The following is a 24,746-nucleotide window of genomic DNA, read 5'->3' as shown; positions in this document are numbered from 1 at the left end:
ATTTTGGGTCGATTCGCCCAAACGGTCTACGCCCATTAATATGTCGCGGAATACGAATTTGTAATAACGATGGCAAATCAGTTACAAACGCGCACCATTCGTTGGCTATTTCGTTTGGAAGGGGGTCGTCCCAACTCAGCCCGGAGACCCATGTACGTTGCATGAACAATTTTGCCAAAAACACGGATGGACCAAATACTCCGAGCGGTTAAAAAATACGGGCCACTAACGAAAGAATGCCACGTTTTGAAAATACAGGAGACGGGATGGGACTTAGGGCGCAACAAAAATAGTCACCGTCGGGGTGCCATTCTAGCCCCAACACTTTAGTCCCGTACCCCTCGACAGTCTCAAACGGTAATGGAGCTACTACCCGATCTTCGGCCGGTACAGCCTCCAACACAGAGGAGGTTTTTGATGCCCATTTCTTCAATTCAAATCCGGATTTATTTAATACAAAAATTAAGTCGGACTGTAGTTTTAACAATTCGGAGATAGTGTCCGCCCTGGTACAAATATCGTCAACGTAAGTTTGACGTTGGCGTGCAGTACGTACCGATTCAAAGCCATCACAATCCTCAGATGCAATATTTTGTAACACACGCAGAGCAAGAAAGGGGGCACAATTAACTCCGTACGTGACAGTACGCAACTCATAATCACGTAATGCATCGCGAGGGGACGCCCGCCACAATATATGTTGATATTTACGGTATTCCGGCCGCACTAATATTTGCCGGTACATTTTGCAAATATCCGTGGTGAAAACGTGCTTAGGGACACGGAAACGCGTCAAAATATCGATGATGTCCTGCTGTAACTTTGGACCGGGAAATAAGCAGTCGTTTAACGACGGACCTCGGAAACTGCGTGCCGTTGCATCGAAAACCACACGAATTTTTTCCTTATCAACTTCCGGGCGATAAATGGCGTGATGCGGGATAAAATAATGTCCAGGTGACTGTGCTAAGGACATATGACCCAGTGAAATATATTCGGCCATAAACCGGTCGTATAGTGATTTTAGAACGGAATTAGTGGTTAATTTTCGCTCGAGCATTTCGAAGCGACGCGCAGCGACCTCGCGCGAACCGACGAAAGTTTCACTCGTCACCGGAGAACGGAAAGGCAACGGTACCGAGAACCGGCCGGAAAGCAAACGTACCATCTGGTCATTAAACAATTTTTCACATTGCCCATTATCGGTAAAAGTCGACGGGACCATCCCAGGCTCCTCGACCTGCCAAAATTTGTCCATTAGACACTCGAGAGATAATGTCATACACACAGGTAATGACTGATATACATGCGTCTCACTATCGGAGACAGGACCGATCAAAATCCAACCAAATATGGAACTAAAAGCGGACGGCAAAGCGTTGTCTATCGATACCTTTCGACCATCCATGATATCAGCATACACATCCCCACCTAGCAGTAAGTCAATGGGTGACGAAACATCGAAATGCGGGTCTGCCAATGCCAAATTCGAATATCGATCTTTTATATCGGAAGATAGCGATTGTTTGGGCAGGTTACCTGTGATAGTTGGTAATATCCACGCGCGTAAAGATAAGGTGGGCTCGGACGAAAATCGTGGCTGTACAACGCAATCAACGCGACCAAGAACGTTAACAATAGTAACTCCAGATAAACCACTTATCGGGGCACATACGTCAGTAATCGCACTAATTTTCGATGCTCAATCAACTAGGGCGCGCAGCGTATGCCATGAGCCGGACCGGTCTTGAACATGTATTAGCGCCGTACCTAATAAAACAGAGGTCGCCGGCGGCTCAGGTGACTGTCGAACAACAGCACACATAGAAACATTTGAAACGTGAGCGGGGGGTGACTCGTCATTATCTCGCGGTTCGTCTTCCGAACTATGTAGGAGAAAATGATGTCTACGCGTACATTTATTGCAATTTGGTTTTGACTTGCAACGCGGAACCCAATGGTCGGCCCCAAAGCAAATGAAACACAATCTATTTTCGCGTGTCCAACGCGCACGGTCGTCGTTTGACCACGATTTAAATTTAGTACATGACGACAATTTGTGTGACTCGGGACAACACGGACATTTAACATAGGTTTTTGCGGTAACAAAAGACATAGGACGGGAACTGGATCGCTTTCCAAACTGTTCTCCCCCCTTGGCCAATTGACCGGTCGATTTTCCACCTTTCGGCGCAGCGAGCACGCTACTCTTCTTCGTGTCCCCCACTACTTCGAGTATTGCCACTCGAGACCTAACAAACTCTAACAACTGCGTAATGGAGGGATACTCCGCCGTACTACTCGACTCGAACATTTTACGCGTATGAACGGGCAAGCACCGAAATGCCATAATAAATAAAATAAAAGAACCTATATCTGGTATTTTAAGTGCATTAATTAGCGAAAGGTTCTCATGAAATGTACGTAAAAAACTATTTAAATCGTGCAGGGATTCGTGCGTCATCGGTGACGTATGCAGCAATTGCTCAACAAGAGACGTGGCTACTAGTCGCGGACGGTTTTAAACGATCAGATAACGTAGACCATATCAAAGCATAATTATCGGCAGCAACTGATATACTCTGTACCGCCTCAGCTGCGGAGCCCCTTAAACACCCAATTAAATAATATATTTTTTCGAAATCGGAGAGGTCGGGTCGAGAGTCGAATAACGCGGAAAATTTATCGCGAAACGCAGGCCACTCCCGGAATTCACCACTAAACGTAGGCAGAGGTATCTCAGGGAGGCGTGGGGACTTTTTGACAAGTACGTCGGAACACTGACTCGAGGGCACCCTTTGGTGAATATACGACAGATCGATAGCTTCCGCACCGGTAGGAATAAGGCTAGCGGCGACGGCCTTAGCCTCCCCTACGAGCCTCCTCATTTCGGACGATAAATTGGACGAATACTGGTCACCTTTACCTAGCAACAATAAACAATCTAAATGCGAATCATCTTCCGTTTTAAATTGGGTCTATAATGAATCCAGATCCACCACGAGTACGGATAAGGTAGACGCGAGACTAGCATCATCCCGGACGCTCAAGGCCATTGTATGTATCGATTTAATATGTGCGATAACGGTGGATCGCTTTATCGCGGCACGCTCAGCCATACACGTAATACGTAATCAATTTCCTTATCGTCAGCCATAACGATAACTAATAACTACAAATAAACTACAGACTTAACCCAAGGCGATATTACCAAATTCGGATGGATGCTAGTACGCTAAGGAAACTAACCTAACAGGGAAAAAATCCGATCACCGTAAGTAGTATAGATGTACCATTCCTGGCACAGTCCTTAAATCCATCAGTAAAAGATCACAATGAAAACAATGTGCAAAAAGATCAGACAATTGAAATGCAATAATTATTAAAATATTTTTCATAGAAGTTATGATATTAATAATTGAAAATTGAAATGCAATATTTTTGGGGAAATATTTTGTTATATTATATTTTCAATATTTTTTATTTTGGTTTTTAATTAATGTATTAAGATGGTTTACAAAATTATTTCTATCTATATTTGTTTTATGATGTCCCCAAGCTAAAGTATCAATACCATTTTCCAAAACAAATCTTTTATCATCATAAGCACTTAAAGCTTTTTTGTTTTGTTCTACAGTAAAAATATCATGTTTCTTTGTTCTAAATAAATTTTGTTTAACATATTTAGGGGTTTTATCAAATAAACAATTCTTAAAGTCATTAAAACATATTTTATTTTCCACTACATTTTTTTTAACACCTTTAGCTTTTTTATTTTCTTTTTCACTATCTAAAATTGTATGTGAATATAATTTAGATCTTAAACCTATAAATTCTGTCATAATTTTTCCATTCAACTCATCTTTAAACTTACCTAAAACTTTTTTGTTGATTAAAGGTAGATCATAAATATTATCTTTTGGATAATCAGATGTATCAAAATGATCTAAATTAATTTTCATATCCTGATAGAAATCATCAGTTTTTATTTCTATTATTAATGAGTCTGTATCAGTATATAACAATCTAACTCTATTTCCATATTTTTTCTTTAATTGTAACGATCGAAATTGTAATTAATATTATAATATTCTAAACCACTATGCGATAGCGCTCTCCGTCCCACGATCCCCTCTGCCACCGCTCATAGGCGACACCGAGTTCACACACACACACACATCATCATTACGTATGCCTAGTACCCGTGGTTCGGATGACCGGCCGACACTATATAATAATAACACCTCGACCTCATTAACGGCCTATAACAATATAAAAGTGTAAAGTACACCGGCCAAATATATTTCTAACTAAATTATGCAACGATGAATTATATAATGCTGTTCGGTGAACAACACGCCCAGCCACGACCATCTCTTGTTCATTACTTTTTCTTCGCGTCAACGGACAACATCATGGTCGAGTAGCGAAGAATAAAATCGCCGGGGGCGTCTTCGGGACGATGCTCAACGGTCCAACAGCAAATAAAGATGGTAATATGGTTTTGTTAACGTTGTACGTAGTACGTACAATCCGCATACAGTCACACCTTGGCCGGTGAATTAATATTATTAATTGTTAATATAGGTTCTGACATTTTGGTGTTAGTTAATATTATAAAATCTGATCGTTCGTGTATATATATCTACTATATTCATATACCATTATTATTTATTTATACATACACTGGTAACCAATATTCGGAGCCGTGTTTGGAATATTGGTATATCGTCCATTCCATATTATTATATTATGATTTATATTTATCCGTTATGTTTGTTTGTTCGGTGTCTTTCAATTGCGGCCAAGTTTTTATGCCGTATGGCTTTTCTTGGTCATAAATTAAATTTTTATTTTCTGGTATACATTAAAAAACCAACCCCCATAACGATGTTTTAATTTTTTTTCCCTTTTCCAATTTGTTTATTTATTTATATAAAGAAAATCCCGCATGCTCCGATTTTCGAATCTCGGCTGTGGGTTGGCGACCTTTACCAGCCTCGTCAATGTACACTCCACGCCGAATCTGGGTATGGCCTCGTGCGAGTTGTTACATAGTATATTATAATAAAAATCATACATTAATAATTTAGATAAATCTAAAACACACATTCCTATATAAATTGGTTGTTTGAAAGTTATTTGTGTTCTTTTCATACGGATTGCAGCTAAATTTTCTGTAAAAATTGTCCTTCTATCAAAATTTGGTCTCGCAATTAATTTGTCTAGTTTTGACACATTAGAACATAATCTTATATCAACATGATATCTAACATTCATCATAGCACGTCCATAAACACTATTGTTCATTAATTTGAAATATTCTTTTTCAAACTCATTCTTGGCTTTTGATCTAAGATTAGTATTGATATTAATATAAACTTTTAAGTAAGGAGATTGACTAAATTCTAACACTCTATGAATTTTTTCTATCTTTAAACCTAATTTAATATATAATTTTAATGTATTATATATTTTGTCTTATCATACAAAGTTGTTAATAATATTGGGAGTTGTTCACCATCAAAATGTCTTTCTGGCGCTAAAGGGAAATCTGAATGTAGATCATGAAGTTCTTTAGGATAAGATAAATCAACTTCTAAAATATAACCTTTAGGTGATTCATAAATCAGAAATATTCATTACATCAAAATTATTCAGATTATCAATCCATTTGAAATCTCCAGTAGGTAAATATTTACTCATTGCCCATCCATAAAGATTATTTGCATCCAAGTATTGTAAGAATATTGATTCCTTAAGAGTATTAAACTTTTTTCCCATATATTTATTATTTGCTTTAGAATATCTTTGACTACATTGAGATAAACCCCCTCTTATTCCGGATTCAAACATCAATATTTGATCGATATCTGTTAATAAATCTAGTTTTATTTTTGTCATTCTTAACATGCTATCGCACGCAAATCCTGGTGTTGTGTAATACCACAGAGGATCTAATTTATAATTTTTTAAAGAAATGTCTCTAAAATTTTCTATTATATCTGTTAATAGTAAAACATCGATCTTATTATTTAATCTGGTGAATTCACGAAGATTTTGTATATTAAATACTTTCCAAATTTTTTGTGAGTTTTCATATTCCTCTTTGGTTATATTTTTATCAGTGAGAGAACTATAAAAATTTTCTATAGGTGGTAAACATGTTTCATTAAATTTTTCTTCAGAATCCATATACTTATAAGGATAAGCTAACTTTCTAGTAACTAAATCTAAATGTTCTTCAGGAAAATATTTACTAAGTTCTTTAAATTGATGTTTTTCAAGATTATTTGCTAGTTTATCTAAAGAACTTGGTAAAAATTTAAATGAATCAATAAATCTTAATTCTGTTGTTAATATTGTTTCTTCACCTTTGATAACTTTTGTACGTTTTATAATTTTTGAAAACGAAATATATTTTTCCTCATTATTTGGAATTAATTTTATATCATTGTCATCATTCCCAAATTCTTTTATAAATAGATGAGCATCATAACCTTAAAGATTATGACATACAATTGGGATAAATTTAGGATTTTGATAAGTAAGATTACATATAGAATGAGCCGCCCCTCTATATTTTCCAGTCAAATGATCATGATCACAAACTTTTCTCATATTAATGTTTTTATTTTTTATTTCTTTTTTCCTTAGATCTTGATATTTTTCAATATTTTCATCATCATTATATTCTTTATAATATTCAATAGCATTGTGAAAGATTTTTAATTTTTTCTCTAATCTTGGAGGTAATTCACTTAATAATCTTTCACATATATGACATTTATTAGAATTATTAAAATTATTTTTTTGGTTTGCAGTCATTAATTCCTTAGGAACTATTTTATCATATATTTCTGAAATAGCTATTTCTTCATCATACATACATCTTAAAAATTCTTGAGCTACATTTGGACCAGAATATACCACAGGAGGTTTATAATCACCATTACTATATTTAATATAGTAACAAAAATTATTAGGCATATGTTTCTGATAACATTTTGTAAAAGACTCTTTATCATTTGGTTGACAAGTGTATATTGGTACGAGTGTACATTCATAGTCAACATTAATCTCAAAAGGGATCCTAAAAGAATAATTATACTTCTCAAATTCTAAAGTTTTATTAAAAGGTTCTGGTAGAATCATTTTAGCAGCTTTATTATTACCACAATAATGTTTATGTTCATTTAACTTATTTTCTGTATCAAAACTATTTAAACACATTTTACATAACTTTCTTTTATGACCATCTTTTGTAATTTGACTCCCAACAAGTTTCCATAAATCCTTAATCCAACAATAATGACCTTTATTCTCATTATCCTCTCTTAAATACAACAAATCTATATGATTAGTTTTTTAAATTTTAGTTATTTCTAGTGGTAAAATTATATTTATATATTGTCCTTGTTCTTCTATATAGTAAATATTAATATAAATATCTTTTGTTCTTTTAACAAATTTTGGAACGTCTGTAGTTTTTACTGGAAAAGAAATACCTTTTAATTCTTCATCAAATTCATTTTCCCATTTTTTATATTTTGTAACTCTTTGTGCATTTTGTTCAGCAGGGTGTAAAGCAGAGAGTATTGACCAATGAAAACATTTATCATCTTCATTTTGAACATTTATAACAGCGTGTTTATTTTGAATATCTTCAGGTAATGGAATATATGAAGAACCTTTAAAAGGAACATATTTATTTATATTTATTCCCAAACTTAAAATTTGATCAAGTCTCCATTGAGATTCTTTCATTACAAAATCTTCTATTTTATTTACAATTGTAATTTTTACATTTGTATAAAACTCATTTAAGTTAGAATTTTTTGTTAAAATTTCATTTTGTGTTTTAAAATTACATTCTTTATATATCATATCTTCTTCAGATTTACCTTTCTTATATATAGCTAACATCATAATATTTACTTTTAAATCTTTCTTTTTTAATTCACGTTTAATGAGTCCTATTACTGGGTTATCTAAACGATTTAAAAACACTTGTGGATCTTTAATACCCATGTTATTTTCAATAACATAAGTTTTTAATCTACTTTTAAATTCAGTTTCTTCAATTTTTAGAATAGGTCGATTATCTTTCTTTTCAAACATTTTTGCACTAAAATTAAAAACCTTATGTGGTTTTGGTATTCTTTCTTTTTTTAATCTTATTTGTTGTTGTGGTTTTGGTATTCTTTCTTTTTTTGTTCTTATTGGTGTTGTTGGAATTTTATTGTACATTTGATTAAATTTAGGTTTAATTGTTTGATCTACATCATTTGTTTGATGACGAATAGATTTCAAATGTCTAGACCAATTTTTGTAAGTAACTGTTAAGTTACATTTATCACAAATTTTGGGAGGATATGATTTTTTGTTATTCATTTTATTATTATTATCAATTTCTTTAACTAAGGGTTCAGTAATATTTAATTTATTCATTTTATTATTGTTATCAATTTCTTTAACTAAGGGTTCAGTAATATTTAATTTATTTATTTTATTATTGTTATCAATTTCTTTAACTAAGGGTTCAGTAATATTTAATATACCTATTCATTATTTATTATAAAAAATATTATTATTTTTTAGATTCAATTTTTTAATAGAATAATTTCGATTAAAAATAACAATTCATAATATCTGGAGACAATAATAAAATTAAATATAAAATTAAATATAGAAAAATTAAATAACAATTAAAATTTTGTTTTGTACATCTCTTCGTTATAAAAACTCCCTTCAACCGCTTCATTGTTTAAATCTATAATTTTGTAGGTTATAGGAAATTATAGCAAATGTTTTTTTATAAGCTTTTATTCTGACTCTATCACCCACGCTAAATTTTATTTTTAATTTAGGTTTGTTTTTTGTATAAAATAATTTCCGTAGAACAAGGTCTTCGTTAGATTTATTTACTTCACAAGGTTTCATAACAATAGATCTATGTATATCATCAAAATTATATTTATCTATTAAAGATTGTAAAATGTTAAACCATTTTTTAGATTTTTGAACTTCAAAATCTATTCTCATTTCTTTGTTTAATGTTCTATTAAATCGCTCAATAATTGCAGATTTTTCTTCGTTTTGAGTATGATACATATGAATATTATATTTTTCCAAAGTTTTTTTAAAATGTTTATTTACAAACTCCAAGCCTTTATCAACATGTAGTAATTTTGGTGGTTGATGTTTTTGTGATTTAGCTTGTTTTATTATTTTTTCAAATGTTTTTGAAACACTAATACCATCTTTATTTTTGAGTGGTAATGCCCATACAAATTTTGAAAAAGTATCTATAACAGTAATTATATAACAATAACCTTCATTTTCATTTGAATAATTTCTCATTATAAGCAGCCCATGAATCATCAATACTTTTAGTGATAATCCTTCTTTTAGGAAATCTTAATCTGACTGGTTTATGAAGTTCTTGGCTAATACAACTTTGTCTGTATTATTTGAAATATTTTGATTTATAGATTTATTGGTGACGGGTTGTTCAATTTCAGATGATGTTGTAAATTTACTTTTATTTGTTTTACAATCCAAACATTTTGTTGAAATTCTCCATCGACCATTAACTGTTTGTATTTTAATAGGATTTAAATTTTTTGTTCTTTTTTAATTTAAGACAATGTATAGTTTGTAATAATTCATCGCTCATTTTATATTGCAAAAATTTTTTTAATCTTTGGAAATAATTTTAGACTATCAGACTATGAGGGGGACATAAAGAGAATTAAAATTAAAAATGTTTAAAGCAAAAATGAACTTTCTAACATAAATATTACCGGAGTTATACTTAAATCAAAAATATGAAGTGAGGGGTAAACTTTTAGTATGTAGTGTAGATAAGTATATAAATAATATCTGTGCTGTTCCGACTTGATAATATCAATAATTATTAAATGAATTATCAGGCTTTAAAATATTTAATAATAATAATAATAATAATAACAAATATTTTCAATTGAAAAAAAAAATGCAAAAAATTTACAAAAGTAGTCCCCGCTGTACAGACATCCGAACCTCACACTTTATTATTATTATTTTTTTTTTTCAAACGTCTGTACAGCAGGGACTACTTTCACCATCATTGTAGCACAACACAATGAGAAGTTGTTATTTGTAGACTCCAAGGACCAGTGAGGAGAACATTAGTAATGATATTACAAGACACAGCGCCTTAAATCCAACTATACTTAACATATAGTTGAACAAGCCACATGTTGTAGCATTATAATTATCAGGACTAAATTCCCCCCAGCCAGTATCGAACCTACTATGAATGCATTCAAAGCCTAACGCCTTACCCACTGAGCCACACTACTCAAGTATGTGTAATAGTATAAAACACTCTATTTAAATAATATAATTGGTATTCGACAAATGATAACATCCTATAAATGTATACAATAAGTATTATTGTCACCCTATATATTAGATAACACTGCAATAACGGATGTTAAAAAAAAATAATCAGTCTAGCTACACAAACGTTGATATATTATATATTATTATTATTATTATACGTAAATATTATTATACGTAATTATTCAACGTAGTTATGTTGTTATGCTTTGATATATGTTTAAAAATTTTTATTTTTATTATAATAAATAATAGAAATGGGAAATGAAAAAGTTGAAAATTATAGTGATAGTTCTACTAATTTGATCATCGAATGTAAACATGAAAATAAACAATGTCTACGTGAAAATGGTAAATATGATAGTGATAGTGATAGTGATTATAATGAATATAATGTATTTGACCTGGTATTATCTCAAATCGAACTACGTAAAAAACAGTGTGAAGAATATGAACAAAAAATCAAGAAACTTAAGAATATGCTTATAAATTTCCGCAATGTGCCAAAAAAGATAATAGAACAACGAGAATGTGAACGTGAATGTGAAAATTAACAACGACAACGTAAAAACACTAAACGTCGACGTGAACATAATTAATTGATTTACGTAGTTATGTTGTTATGCTTAAATGTATGTTTTAAACCATCTTTAAATAAATGCGGCAACACTCAATATGATTTTGTAAAATTAGATACATTAGAACAAGGAAAAAAATATGAGGTGACTTTTTTCGAATATTTTGATACAGAGCATGGTAAAACAATAACTGTTGTATTAGATAATAAAATTAGAGTATTTTTACCAAATAGATATTTAGATAATGATGAAATGTGTTGTGAACCCCTGAATAATATTATATTATATTATATTATATTATGTTCACATATTAACAGTATAAGAATAGTGTGTTGGTCGACGGCTCGTCGACAGGAATCCGCTGACTAGACGATTCGGCGTCCGGCGTAGCCGCAGGCCGACACACAGGGAGGAGGTTAGTCAGTCGCATTAGAACAGAGCATTATACATAACGTATGTTTGAGAAGAGCATTTAATAACATTTTGTACAATTAGTAAGTTAAAACCGTAATAAAACCTAATTAATTAATAACAATCTAATCGTGCGTTAATTTATTTGTGTTGGAACCTTGGTTTCATAACAAATGATAGATGAAAATATATCGTTATATAAAAATTTGAAAACAAAATTTAATCTTATTTATAAAGGAATGAAAAAATTAAACAAAGGAAAATCAATGCATTTGATTGATTTTGAATAAATTAGAAAAAAAAATATATAAACTTTTATAAATGGTATTTATAAAAGTAAAAAAAAATGGTTATATTCATTTACCACAACCAGAATTCAATGATAATAATAAATTCAAAATAGGCCTCGAATCAATGTATTTAAAAAGTTTAAATTTGATTAATATTGAATCAGATTGTAAAATAGAAATTGAACATAGAGAATATATATGAAAAAAGGTATATATAGCATTTCATATTTAAATAAATTAATTGAACCGGTATTCTTATCTTATAATAATAAAAAAATTCAAATTGAATCTCCTAGTTATTATAAATTAGATGAAAAATTTAAAAAAAATTTAGGATTTGAAAATACAGAATTTGATTTTTCATTAGTTGGTAATACTTTAATGTATTGTCCTACTTCCGAAGAAAAATATATAAATATAGATCAAGAATGTATAATTAGATTAGGTAGGAATGGTGAAATACCGATGATTGAAATTCCAATAGGAATATACACAATAAATGAAATTGAAAATTTAATGAATTGTTATGATTTTCCTAAAATAAGTCTTGAATTAATTGATGATTTTTTAAATATTACAGCCTCAATCGGTCTAAGTTTTGATGAATATTTATCAAATTGTTTAGGTTTTGATTATATGAGATATTATATGGCCTGATTCATGGAAACTAGGTCCTGATATTGAATATAAAATAACAGGATCAAACAAACCAATTTTTTATACACAATGTTTTTTAAAAAATATAAACGGTGTTATATATAGCCAAACAAAAAAATCTGATAAAATATATAAAACTGAAATTGAAGGTAACTATTCAATTGATCAATTGAATAGTATATTACCTTCAAATATCAAATTACTAAATGATAATAATTTTATTAAATTAACTTCAAAAAATACTTGTTTGATAGACGAAAATTTAAAATTAAGTTTAGGGATTGATAATAATTTTTTATATAAACATGTAGGAGATTCTGAAAAATTAGATAATAATATAAATAAACAATTATTAGAAGTACATTGCAACATAATTGAAAAGTCTGTTTCATCTATTGATGAAAAAGTTATCGAAGAGGAACTTTTGTTTGTTTTTTATTATGATTCAAATAATCTTTTTATAAGATGTAATCCAATAACGTACAGACAAGTAAATGTAAGAACAATTCAAAAGATAAATACATATATTCTTGATCAAAATGGTGATATTGTTAATTTTGGTGATGATTTTATTGTTTATCTTTATCTAATTGAAGAAAAACAAAATAAATATTAAAATTATTTTTCAATAGAAATATTTCTATTGAAAACACAAAAATTTATTCCAGAAAGAGGTGGAGTACTATTATTATTGTCAGAAAGACATGAAAATAATTCTCTTAAAAGAAGTGTAAATCTATTATCTAATTTAATTAGTAAAAGATTCTTCAATTGTTCCTTTTTCAATATCAAATAAAAATTAATCATTTCTAACGAAAAGTACATAGCAAATTGTACTTTTAGGTAAATCTTCATTGAAATCCACATGTAAAATAATATTTTGTTTAGTTGCAGAAATATTTGTTGGTTGTCTAGTCATGTTTACAAGATATATTGTTCTAAATGTTTTAAAATCGTTTGGATCATTATACATCAAAGGAAGTTCTTGATGAGTTTTATGAAAAGTTTTTTTATAATCCATCAAACTATCATAAGCCTCACAATATTTTTCATTCTTAAAATCTAGATCTTGAGTTTCTTCAGGATAACGTCTTCCATTTATTTCAAACCTAAAATTTTTCACATTACAATGATCAAATTCACAAGGATCATGTTCTTGAGTATTTAACTTGTTTGTTTGAAATACCACACCCGCAAACAAAGGACTATTAAGACTTCGATATTGAGTTGTTAAATCGAGTTTTATGGTTTTTCCTGATATATTTCTTTCTTCAATACATTGCCATGATTTAAAATTAAAAATATATTTTTTTTTTGAGAAATTGTTTTTAAATCATTTAACAATAAAACTTTATACATAGGATTGAATTCTAAGTGTAAATTCATCAATAATAATTTTTCCATCTTCTGTTCCTATAACAAATTTTTTTAACAATGCATCATCATCTGTATTTCTAGTAAAAATTATTTCCATATCACCTTTGAAAACAGGATATATTTGGTCATTTAAACCATCCTAATCCGAATTGTGATAATTTACCCATAACATTAAAACGACCTCCACCTTTATATTTGCTTGAAAATCCTGAGTTTATAATTGGTCCGTTTGGATCCACAGAAAAATCTAACACACCTTTAATTGTACTAGCAACTCCTGGATTTTCGATTTCATCCAAGACTTAACCATGTTTTTTAACTTCAATTTTAGTATATAAAAATGCAGGAAAATTATCAATTAGTTGTATTTTTGATTCTTTAGGATAATCTTTTCCATCTTTTTGCAAATATCTACCATAAATATAAAACTTTGCATCTTTAATGCTCAGAAAATCATCCATATTATCTATTCTAAAAATTGTAGTTTTATTAGGTGTATTAAGTTGTGAATTATTCAAAGGTAAAAAAGTTTTATATTGAGATCTTTCAATATATTGATCGTATTTTTTAAAAATATTATACATTATTATTTATAATACCAAATATATATATTTTTTTTTATATAAATGGATAAATTAATGGTAAAAAAATATATTGAAGATGATAGTAAAGAAAAATCTTTATTTGAAATACCTTCACGAGTTTTAGTGGTAGGAGCATCTGGCTGTGGCAAAACAACTTTGTTGTATAATATGATTATAAGTTATTGGATTCCATATAAAAATCTATATATTTTTACAAAAAATATTGATCGGCCAGTTTATAAAAAATTAAAAAAAATATTTGATGGAATATCTTCTATAAACATTCATTTTTCTGATGGTGATATAATATCTGTTGATGATTGTGAACCTAATAGTGTAGTGGTTATTGATGATTTTCTTTTAGAAGATCAAAAGTTGATAATGGAATATTTTATAAGATCGAGATCAAAGAATATTAGTGTTATTTATTTAACACAAAGCTATACTTCAGTAGATATAAAAACAATAAGAAATAATTTAACTGTTATAATTGTTTTTAATCAGTCAAATTATTATATTGAAAAAATATGGTCCGATTTTATTAGCAAAATTATACCATTAGACAAATTTAAAGACATTTTTAGAACTTATTGTAAAACATATGATAAAAAAAATAAAATAAAAACATATGGTTTCATAACAATAGACATAATAAAAAATTTTATCTATGACAATAAAGGTAATGATATTTTAAGTATTGATGAACGATGAAAATTATTTTTTATGTAATAAATGGATATCAAACAAATTCAAAATGAATTAAAAAATAAAATTAAAAAAAATATAACATTTGAAGACCAAAACAATTCCAAGGTCGGAAATAACTTAGAAAACGAAACAGAAAAAATGAAACAATTTATTCATCTTAGACAAAATTTACAAAAAACTTTTAAAAAATCAGATTTAGAACAATCCGAAAAAAATTTAAATTTTATAAAAAAAGATGAAGATGAAGGTGACAACAATAACGCGTCCCCTGTTCAGGGACACGTTGAATATACACCAAAAAAAAATTAATCTTAAAAAAAAATTACAAAATAACTATAGAAAAACAGTTTTAAACGATAAATATACATCAGAAGAAAAAGTAAAACATTATGAACCAATATTAAAAGCCTTATCAAATGTTGAATCATCTGTTAATGATGTTAAAGAGGTTGCTATTAAAACCGATAATGATATTCAAAAGATGATAATACCTACTCCTTATAAACCTCGTAATCCAGAATTATTACGACCAACAGAAGATCAAGATAATATTAAAACACCTAAAAGTTCTCCACAAATAACAACAAATAAATCTCCTATGCCTAAAAACATAATAATATTAGGTGAAAATGCGCAAAAATATTTACCAACTTTACCAAATGAAGCTAAAGGTGTTAATCCATTTGGAATATATCATATAAGTAAAACTGATCAATTCATGATCGGAAAATACCCTATAATATTTGACTTTGATGATATAATTTTAAATGGAAAAAAACATATACTAATCCCAGGTATGTGGAGATTATTAACTCATACAGATGTTACAAAATCAGAATTTTATACAAAAGAAGATTTTGAAAATTATGAAAAAATATTAATTGAAATGATTCAATATACCAAAATAATGATATTAACACAGGAAAACCTAAATCAAGTGGAAGTGCTAAATATAATGAAATGATTAAACCTATTTGGGAAAAAATTAAACTAACATCAACAAAAACTAAAGAAAGTAAACCAAAAACATCAAAAAAAGATAAATCACCAACACTGAAAGAATCACAAAGTTTACCCAAAGGAGAAGGTTTAATAAAATATACAAATAATCCTATTGAATTTATTTATATCGATAATATAATAAAAATAATTGACAGACTATATTTTATATTAGCAGAAGAAATAGCGGGAAATTATGGTTTTCATAATGAAAAACTTGGTATTGTTCATTTGTTTAAACGAAACATGGAAACACTGATTGATACTCCCAAAAAAGGTGTTGAATATTTACTACAATCTTTGTTAAATTTACCAAAAGAAACAACAAATAAGTTAGAATATAATATTAAACAATTAATTGACAGACTACATGTTATATCATCTGCAGAAAGATCGGGAAAAAACACTTATCATGATGAAAAACTTGAAATTCTTAATTTTTGTATTAAAAAAATAGAAAAGATAATTGATATTTCCGTTAAAGGTGTAGAATACTTAATGTCGTATATTTCACATTTACCAAAGGATATTATAAAAGGTTCAGGGTTTTTTAATGATTTTTTAAATTGTTCAAAATTACCTCCGATACATTGGCCTGGATATAATTATCTAGGACCATTTACAAATTTAGATGAAAATATTCCCCCGATTAACAAGTTAGACGAATATGCAAGAGAACATGATTATTTTTATAAAGATCATAAAGATACTAAAACAAGACATATCGCTGATAAAAATTTACAACAAAAAGCAATGGAAAGATTTTATGCTTCTGATAGTTCTTTGAATGAAAAAATTGCTGCTTTGACAACTGCAAATGTAATGAAAACAAAAAGATATTTGAAATGAATTTAATATTTGAATAAAATTTAATATTTTTAAATAAATATTTTGTATAATAAAATGCATTTTAAATTAACTGAAAACCATGAAAAAAGTTGGCTGAAGCTCATAAAAAAAATTCTAATGCAACAATTCATATTGCTTGTGATAAAATATATAAAGGAGAAAATAAATATTATTTAGATCAAAATCAAATAGATAAATTAAAAAATGCCAAGAAAAAAAATTCTGGAGTAAGGTTGGAGATTACACCGAAGCAAATTAAAGGTGGATTTTTACCATTAATTTTACCTTTTCTAGAAGCTGCAGCAGTAGCTACTCCAGCTTTAATTGCATTGTATGATAGTTATAAAGATACTAAACATAAGAAAAAAATAGAAGAGGAAATAATTCGACACAATAAAGAAATGGAAAAAAATAAAGGTTCTGGATTGAAGACAAATAAAAAAAAAAATCGAAAAAATGATTAATTTCGATATATCAATATTTAGAAAAAGCATTAAAAATTATCCAGGTTGTTATACAACTTTTTGGAGTAAAGTAAAAAATATAAATATCGAACCGTTAAGTAATTTTGATATAATAAAATTTGGAAATAATATAAAAAAATATTAGAGGTTGTTTCATGATAAATGAATTACCTGAAAAACCTTGGTTAAATGAATGTGGGATATTTAATTTAAATAATTCTACTCAAAACGGTTCTCATTGGGTTGCATGGAAAAAAATAAAAAATTATAAAATATATTTTGATTCATTTTCGAGTACTCCTCCTCCTGAAGTTTTAAATTATTTAGATGATGATAATCTGTGGTATAACAATGACAAGTTTAAAAACTATAATGATCCTCCTATATGTGGACATTTATATTTAGAATTTATTGACAATTATAAAAAATTTATTTAAATATAATATATTAAGATATTTTTAATAGAAATATTCCTATTAAAAAAATGACGATTATTTAGTTATATTCTAAGCAATTTGTGATCGGAATCTGTACCTCCCATGCCAAGACAACAAATTTTAATATTTCCTAAATCTTGAAAAACACAAATATCATGAAGATATTTGAATAAAAAAGTACCTGTTGTAATTATTAAATCATTAGCTATATTACAAATTTCGAGCCAAGTTGGTGATTCTAGTATTTTAGAAGCATAAGGCTTTCCATATCCAGAAATATTGTGTCCATTATCGACGATTATAATATTTCCTTTAATAGGAATTGCATTTAGATTATATTTCATGATATTAATATTTTTATTATTAGTAATATAGTATTCATATTTACAAAACATAACAAATATTTTATTATTTAATATTGATTTTTCTATTTCATTTTGCATTTCATTTTCTTGTAATTTATTAAAATCTTTGATAGTTGTATCCATTGTTTTATTATACATTTCAATTCCTTTAACTAAGGTATTCAATTTCTTTTTAATAATTATTGTATTTCAATTTTAATTATTAATATCATAAGTTTTGTAAAAAAAATAAAAAATATTTTAATAATTATTGCAATTCAATTTTTAATTATTAATATTATAAGTTTTGCGAAAAATATTTTAATATTTATTGCATTTCAATTGTCTGATCTTTTTGCACATTGTTTTCTTTGTGATCTTTTACTGATGGATTTAAGGACTGTGCCAGGAATGATACATCTATACTACTACCGTATTTATACACCAATACACCGTATGCAATCCGCACCACCAACTCAACACAACGCTGCCGAACCTCCCAATGAGGTCGGAACCAACCACGTTCTGCTATCAAGTAATGTACACCGAAGCAGCACTTACGTTATAATATAATATTGCAGTTTGCTGCACCGACTCGCGTTGTGTTGAAGATAGGGGGGAAGGATACATAAATTACTATAACACGTCAACTAATAGTGTTATGGGCATACAATATAATATAATAAATAAGATAACCTTATCATAAATAACTACATACAATGAAACTTCTGTTTAAAAAAGTCTCGGGGGGGGGGGGGGGGGATAAATTTGTATTACAGAGGAATTTGTTAAATAGAATAAACGCATAATTAAAAATGAAGGTTAAGGTTCTCAACAATAATTTGTTAAATAAAAGTTTCACTGTACTTGAGTGTTAAAGTTTTTATTTATTTATTTGGAGTAAAATGTAATATCAGAAAAACAGGTAGGTAATTAATTTAAGTATTAAGTATAAAATAATAGTTTTATTTAAGCCATATTAATTTTTTTTTTTTTTTTTGATTAATTTATTATTTCTAAATCATTCTTCATTCTACTTTTCTTCCCTCCTTCAGGGTCCTTGGCCCCTGAAAACCAACGGCTTAAAATGCTCGAAATCTCTTTTCCCTTTACATCTTCATGTTAAGTAGTAAGTGCTTCTGAAATTTAAAATTGAGTAACTAAAAAAAAGATTGACTAACAATAATTATTACAAATATTATAAACAATATAAACAGGGTTCATAATTTAATGCATAATATGTAAATTATGTTTTTTTTTCATTTTTTTTACTACATATTTGAGTATCTTTGAGAGCACACATGCCATGTATATTTAAACAATTTTGGGACATGAAATAATGAGCTCTAATTATAAACAATGTTATAAAGTATACCTAGTAAGTATTTATAAGTTATGGTAGAAAAAGAATTTAGTTTTTTTTGGCCATTAGTTTCCCTTCTAAACGCACTGTACATTAGTTGAACCTCTTTACTAATTATTTTAGGAATAACTACTGTTAAGTTCTCACTTATTGAAGTGGTTTTCATATTGAGAACGATAAAACATTTCTGAAAATTAACAATACAAATTAAAAATGAATTAGTTACAATATTTGCAAATTTTAAGTATTTACCAATTTTTTGACAAGTTCAATGTCAGACTCTAATTGTCTCTCAAAATCTTTAAAACTTTCTAAAGTCGTTTTGGGCAAATCCATAATTGTATTGTCATTAAATATTTTTTCAATATCTGTAGTTTTATTTTGTACTTCAAATAATGCTCGAGTTATTTTTGATTCTTCCTTAATACGATATTCGATACTTCTTTTGAGTGATTCTAAATCGGATTTAGTAGCTGTTACACCATTATCTGAAATAAATAGTACAATGCTTAATTTAAGTGTCCACTAATAGATACTATATGTGTCTACATTTTAATGTAGTATTTATTTATACCTGAGCGCACATGTTGGGCAATGCTTCTTATTTGTTGCATATGTATCTACAAGAGGAAATATTTATATTATTATAAATTATACAATTACTGACGGTTTGACTGTACTACACGGGCCTTACTAAGGCGTACGCCGATCGCCTAGTTCTCCGGACCGTAGTGAAAGGGATAATTAAATGATGAACAATATGCTAGATAAATATATGGAACATGGACATAAATATATTAACACAGAATAGTATTATACTATACAAAATTATAACAACTCTATGCACATATAAATATGCAAATGAACAGAGTACAATTATATACGGGAGAAGGGGATCACCGCTCTGGACACCGTAACTGGACGTGGGTCGAAGGTTGATCTGCTGGGCTGAGCTGCTAGGGGCCGGAGCTTGGAACACGTGGATTTCACGTTCTGCGGTGGAGTTAAATTATATAACTTAACAATAAATGGTGATATGCAAAGGTATATGCCGCGAAATATATCGATTGACGATCGCAGTGAGCGTGAGCAATAATATTGCAATCACTAAACCAACGCGAATAATCGTGAGGCACAATGAGCATAAAAGAGCAAGGTGACAAGATGGCGATCACCACGAGCTAGAGCGTACTATATTGTGTGTCACGAAAAACAACAGAGCACCGTATATCGAGCAAGACGGACGATAAAAAAAACGAGAGACGGATCGTCGAAAAAACACGTTAACGGCGACGTGAGCGTCGTTGCCCGGAGCCGGGCGGCTGGCCAGTCAGTGTTGCCACCTTTGCAAATGACCGATCGTGGTCAACGAACAAATGTTCAAAAACCGGTGACCATTTGTAAGTGCAAAAAGGTCGAACATACTCCCCATTGCAAGATACCGCTCTCTTGCAACAGAACAGTTCGAATAAATCTTGCTGAAGGAGATGTAGCGGTCGAGCGGACGAACGGATCAGACGGTCAGTGAGACTAAGTAGCCGAATGGATCCTTTGTCCAGGATAGTTAGACAGATGAGCAGCTGTTGAGCGGAGCGGAGAAGTTGACCAGATGAACCAGACTATTGAGTCAATGAGCTAAACTTTCGAACAGTTACATGAAACTGTTCAACGTAGTACTTGAGCAGACGAGCAAATCGATGTTGAACGGAGCAGTTGAGCTTAGGAGCGGTTAGATAAGTCACTATGTTGAACGGTTAGACAGAGCGATGACCGGGGTTTTACAACGGGGCAACATTGGTCGATGACCATTACAATAGTCAATGGAGTAATTAACAACAATATAACATTTATAAAACATTAACAGATAAATAAGTTTGAGCATGAGCGTGATAGAAACTAACGTCCATAACATTATTTTTTTTTTTATGGTAATACATAAATATTATTTCCTGAAAGCATTTATATTTAAGGAACAAGGTAAAATTATCAAAAGTTTACAAACAGTCTCATTGTTTACAAATAGGGAAACAGCACAATATTTAATATTAACAAATAAAACAATCACAGCTTGAGGTTGTAAAATATAATCTGAGCATGCATTATCCATCACACGCCGGTTCCAGAGGCACCTCCGCTGACGAAAACAGTGGTAGCAGGCGATGTGGATAATATAACTAATAACTAATTAATGATCACAGAATACAAACATAAATAAAAAGTGTGTACACGGGAAGGATCATTCTTTAGATTTGATAATAAAAAGGAACTATGGGTCGGTAGGTAATGGAACCAACTTGACTACAGGCCTGGTGAGCACTCCCTGTTTAGTGAGAACCTTAACTACCCGGACCACTTGATCTGGACCTGGATGGACCTCAATGATCCTACCCAACGGCCACGTGAGCGGGGGAGTGTCATTTACTTTAATGATAACCATGGTCCCGACTTCGACATTGCTCTCCGATTTCGTCCACTTACCACGAGCTTGGAGGGTATTCAGATATTCGCGGGACAAACGGCGCCAAAAAAACTGAAAAGACTGCTGGAGGAGCTTCCAACGAGTCTGCAGTCCGATATGCGTGTCAGTCTTAGCAGGTTCGGGAATAGACATAAGAGGACGGCGTACAAAAAATGACCAGGTGTTAAGCATTCTAGATCATTCGGATCAGGTGAAGCGGGTACTAGCGGCCGCGAATTCATGGCTGCCTCAACCCGACACAAGACTGTCGAAAATTCTTCAAACATCCAAACTTGTGAAGACATGGCGCGTAAGAGCAGGGATTTGGCGGATTTAACGGCCGCTTCCCAGATTCCTCCAAAATGGGGAGCACTTGAAGGATTAAAGTGCCATTCGCACGCGATATAACCAGCCAGCTGATCTCTATTATCAGGGTGGTTGACTAATTGTCTGAGCTGACGAGCCGCACCTACAAAATTGGTGCCACAATCAGAAAAGATTGAAGTCAGTAAACCACGACGAGCAACGAACCGGTCCAGCGTTAATCGAAACGCATCCGTAGACAGAGCGGTTACGGATTCTAAATGCACAGCCTTAGTAGTCATACAGACAAATACTGCAATATACACTTTCACAATACGCGTCTTTCGCAGACTGAGTTCTTTCATTTGTAAGGGGCCTGCATAGTCGATTCCTACCTACGAAAAGGGATGGGCTTCCCGTACCCGGAAGCTTGGCATAGCTGTTGAGGATTGGCAGCTGGCATCTTTGTACAAATCAAACATTTGCGAATCACACGATGAACTATCAGACGGATTCCAATGATCCAAAATCGCTGTTGAACGAGAGCGACAAGCAATCTAGGTCGAGCATGACATGCATAGAGGTGCCAATGGCGAACAATCAAAACAGCCAAGTGGGACTCTTTAGGAATCAACATAGGGTGCTTACGTCGCTCGGACCCATTAGAATTCTGCATACGACCACCTACGCGTACCACATTAACCGAGTCTAAGAATGGACAGAGGTGAGCAATAGACTTGGACGTAATCGTAGTCCCCTTATACAGACCGTTGACCAAATCGCTTAAGTAGCGAAGCTGAGCGTTTTTCACCATGGCATGCACAGCTGCATCTAATTCCAACTGCTTTTGGTAGCCTAGTTCGACACTACTCTTTCGACATATCCATATGAACCGAAGGACATGAGCTGTCACACGAATCAACTGGTTAAACGACGAGAATCGAAGGGACCATTCACAAGGTGGATCTTCCCGTGTCACCAAACAAACTCGCTTGATTTCTGGCAATAGTTCCAAACCTAAGCACTAAAAATTCTGTTTCCAAGTCTCGATCGGAGACTTTAAAAACCTAGAACCCAACCAATAAAGCTTGCATGTCCGAAGCTCGGACGGAAGGAGTCCACGCGAAGCGCAATCCGCTGGGTTGACTTCAGAACGAACATGTTGCCAGCTGCAACCGGATAACGTGGACTGAATTTGGAAGACTATTGGACAAAAACGTTTTATACGAGGCGTGCGGGTTGTTAAGCCATGACAGCACAACGGACAAATTAGACCACGCGAACACAGCAGACAACACCAACTGGGTTTCCAGTATACGCTTGAGCCTAGCCAACCATAATGCGAGGAGCACCGCACCACTCAATTCCAGACGTGGGATTGTCATAGCTTTCATGGGAGCCAACTTCGTCTTAGTGCCCAAAAGGTAAATAGATGTAGTTCAGGACGGATCAGACACACGGAGATACACCACTGCAGCATAACCCTTCTCAGAGGCGTCACAACCAGAAGAGCTACCGAAGTAGCGAGGAACCCTAATTTCTCGCAACCAACCCAGCGAATGGTAGAAACCACACCAATCGTTCGCAGTATCCTCGGGGATCTGACTGTCCCAGTCAACCTGTGCGACCCACAGACGTTGCATAATCGTTTTAGCATAGAAAATTGTTGGTGAAAGCAGACCTAGTGGATCAAAATTCCTAGCTATCATGAACAACACCCCTCGCTTTGTGAGAATCAACTTAAAATTACTAGTTTAAAAAGAGAAGTAGTCTCCACTTGGATTCCAGCTTCCAGCGCATACCCATAACCTGCACCGAGTTGTCTTGATAAAACGTCAGAGGGTCTGCCGAACAATCCTCTGGTTTCAGATTACTAAAAATCTCAGGAGAACTGCTGGCCCATTTCTTTAATTCCAGGCCAGAACGGCCTAGTAACCGGATCAGGTTACTTTGAAGAGCTTGCGCAGCCTCCAGTGATTCTGCACCAACCCAAATGTCATCCATATACGTCTGATTACGTAGAGCACGTTGCACATCTGGAAGATCTTCACAATCTGTGTCAGGAATATATTTGAGAAAACGCAAGGCTAAGTAGGGAGCACATTTCACCCCGTATGTGACCGTATGAGAGTATACTCCTTGATGGTTACTTGCGGTGAGTCTCTCCACAGGATAAACTGATACCCTCTGTATTGTGGCAACATGTCAATCTGACGGTACATTTTGCAGATGTCTGTTGTAAATGCCACCTTATGAACCCTAAATCCAGTCAACACATCAACAATATCCTGTTGAAGCTTTGGCCCAACCAACAAGCACTGGTTCAAAGAAAGCCCAGAGTGGCACTTGGGTGATGCGTCGAAGACTACCCTAAGCTTCACGTTGTCTTCTTCAACCTTTTGGACCGCGTGATGCGGTATGAAGTATTGACCATCACCTTCCGCACAACTCATATGACCTAGTTCCTCATAGTCGGACATGAAATTGCAGTACGCCCTGTGCAATATCTTATCTGCAGACAATTTACGCTCTAGCTGT

At 31.6% G+C, this 24,746-nt stretch overlaps 1 protein-coding gene and 1 pseudogene across 1 annotated transcript; both read right to left on the bottom strand.

Annotated features, from left to right (window-relative positions):
* Nucleotides 1-208: 208 nt before the first annotated feature.
* LOC149059345 (uncharacterized) lies at nucleotides 209-8,031 on the bottom strand. Its single transcript, XM_089223664.1, has 4 exons — nucleotides 7,872-8,031; nucleotides 7,509-7,622; nucleotides 3,875-4,006; nucleotides 209-1,539 (listed from the first exon to the last, which is right to left on the bottom strand). Exons 1-4 carry the CDS (start codon nucleotides 8,029-8,031, stop codon nucleotides 209-211), a joined length of 1,737 nt encoding a protein of 578 aa, XP_089079790.1.
* Nucleotides 8,032-19,086: 11,055 nt separating this feature from the next.
* Nucleotides 19,087-23,602, bottom strand: LOC107172112 (uncharacterized; annotated as a pseudogene).
* Between the last annotated feature and the right edge of the window lie 1,144 nt (nucleotides 23,603-24,746).

This window comes from Diuraphis noxia, unplaced genomic scaffold (assembly GCF_037042655.1).
Source record: "Diuraphis noxia isolate RWA-SAM2 unplaced genomic scaffold, SU_Dnox_SAM2 contig0001, whole genome shotgun sequence".
In the NCBI taxonomy this organism is placed as follows: domain Eukaryota; kingdom Metazoa; phylum Arthropoda; class Insecta; order Hemiptera; family Aphididae; genus Diuraphis; species Diuraphis noxia.
The sequence above is the reverse complement of the archived record's forward strand: the minus strand, read 5'-3'. Positions and strand labels throughout refer to the sequence as shown.

Bases quoted from the DNA above. Each gene is read 5' to 3' on its own strand.
- LOC149059345 (XM_089223664.1), bottom strand. From the start codon at position 8,031: ATGGGTATTAAAGATCCACAAGTGTTTTTAAATCGTTTAGATAACCCA. The intron at 7,623-7,871 runs GTAATTTTAAAA...TTCAAAATGAAG, and splicing joins AGATATGATATATAAAGAAT to ATGATAAATGTTTTCATTGG. The intron at 1,540-3,874 runs GTAAGTTTAAAG...CAACTATCACAG, and splicing joins AATCAACAAAAAAGTTTTAG to GTAACCTGCCCAAACAATCG.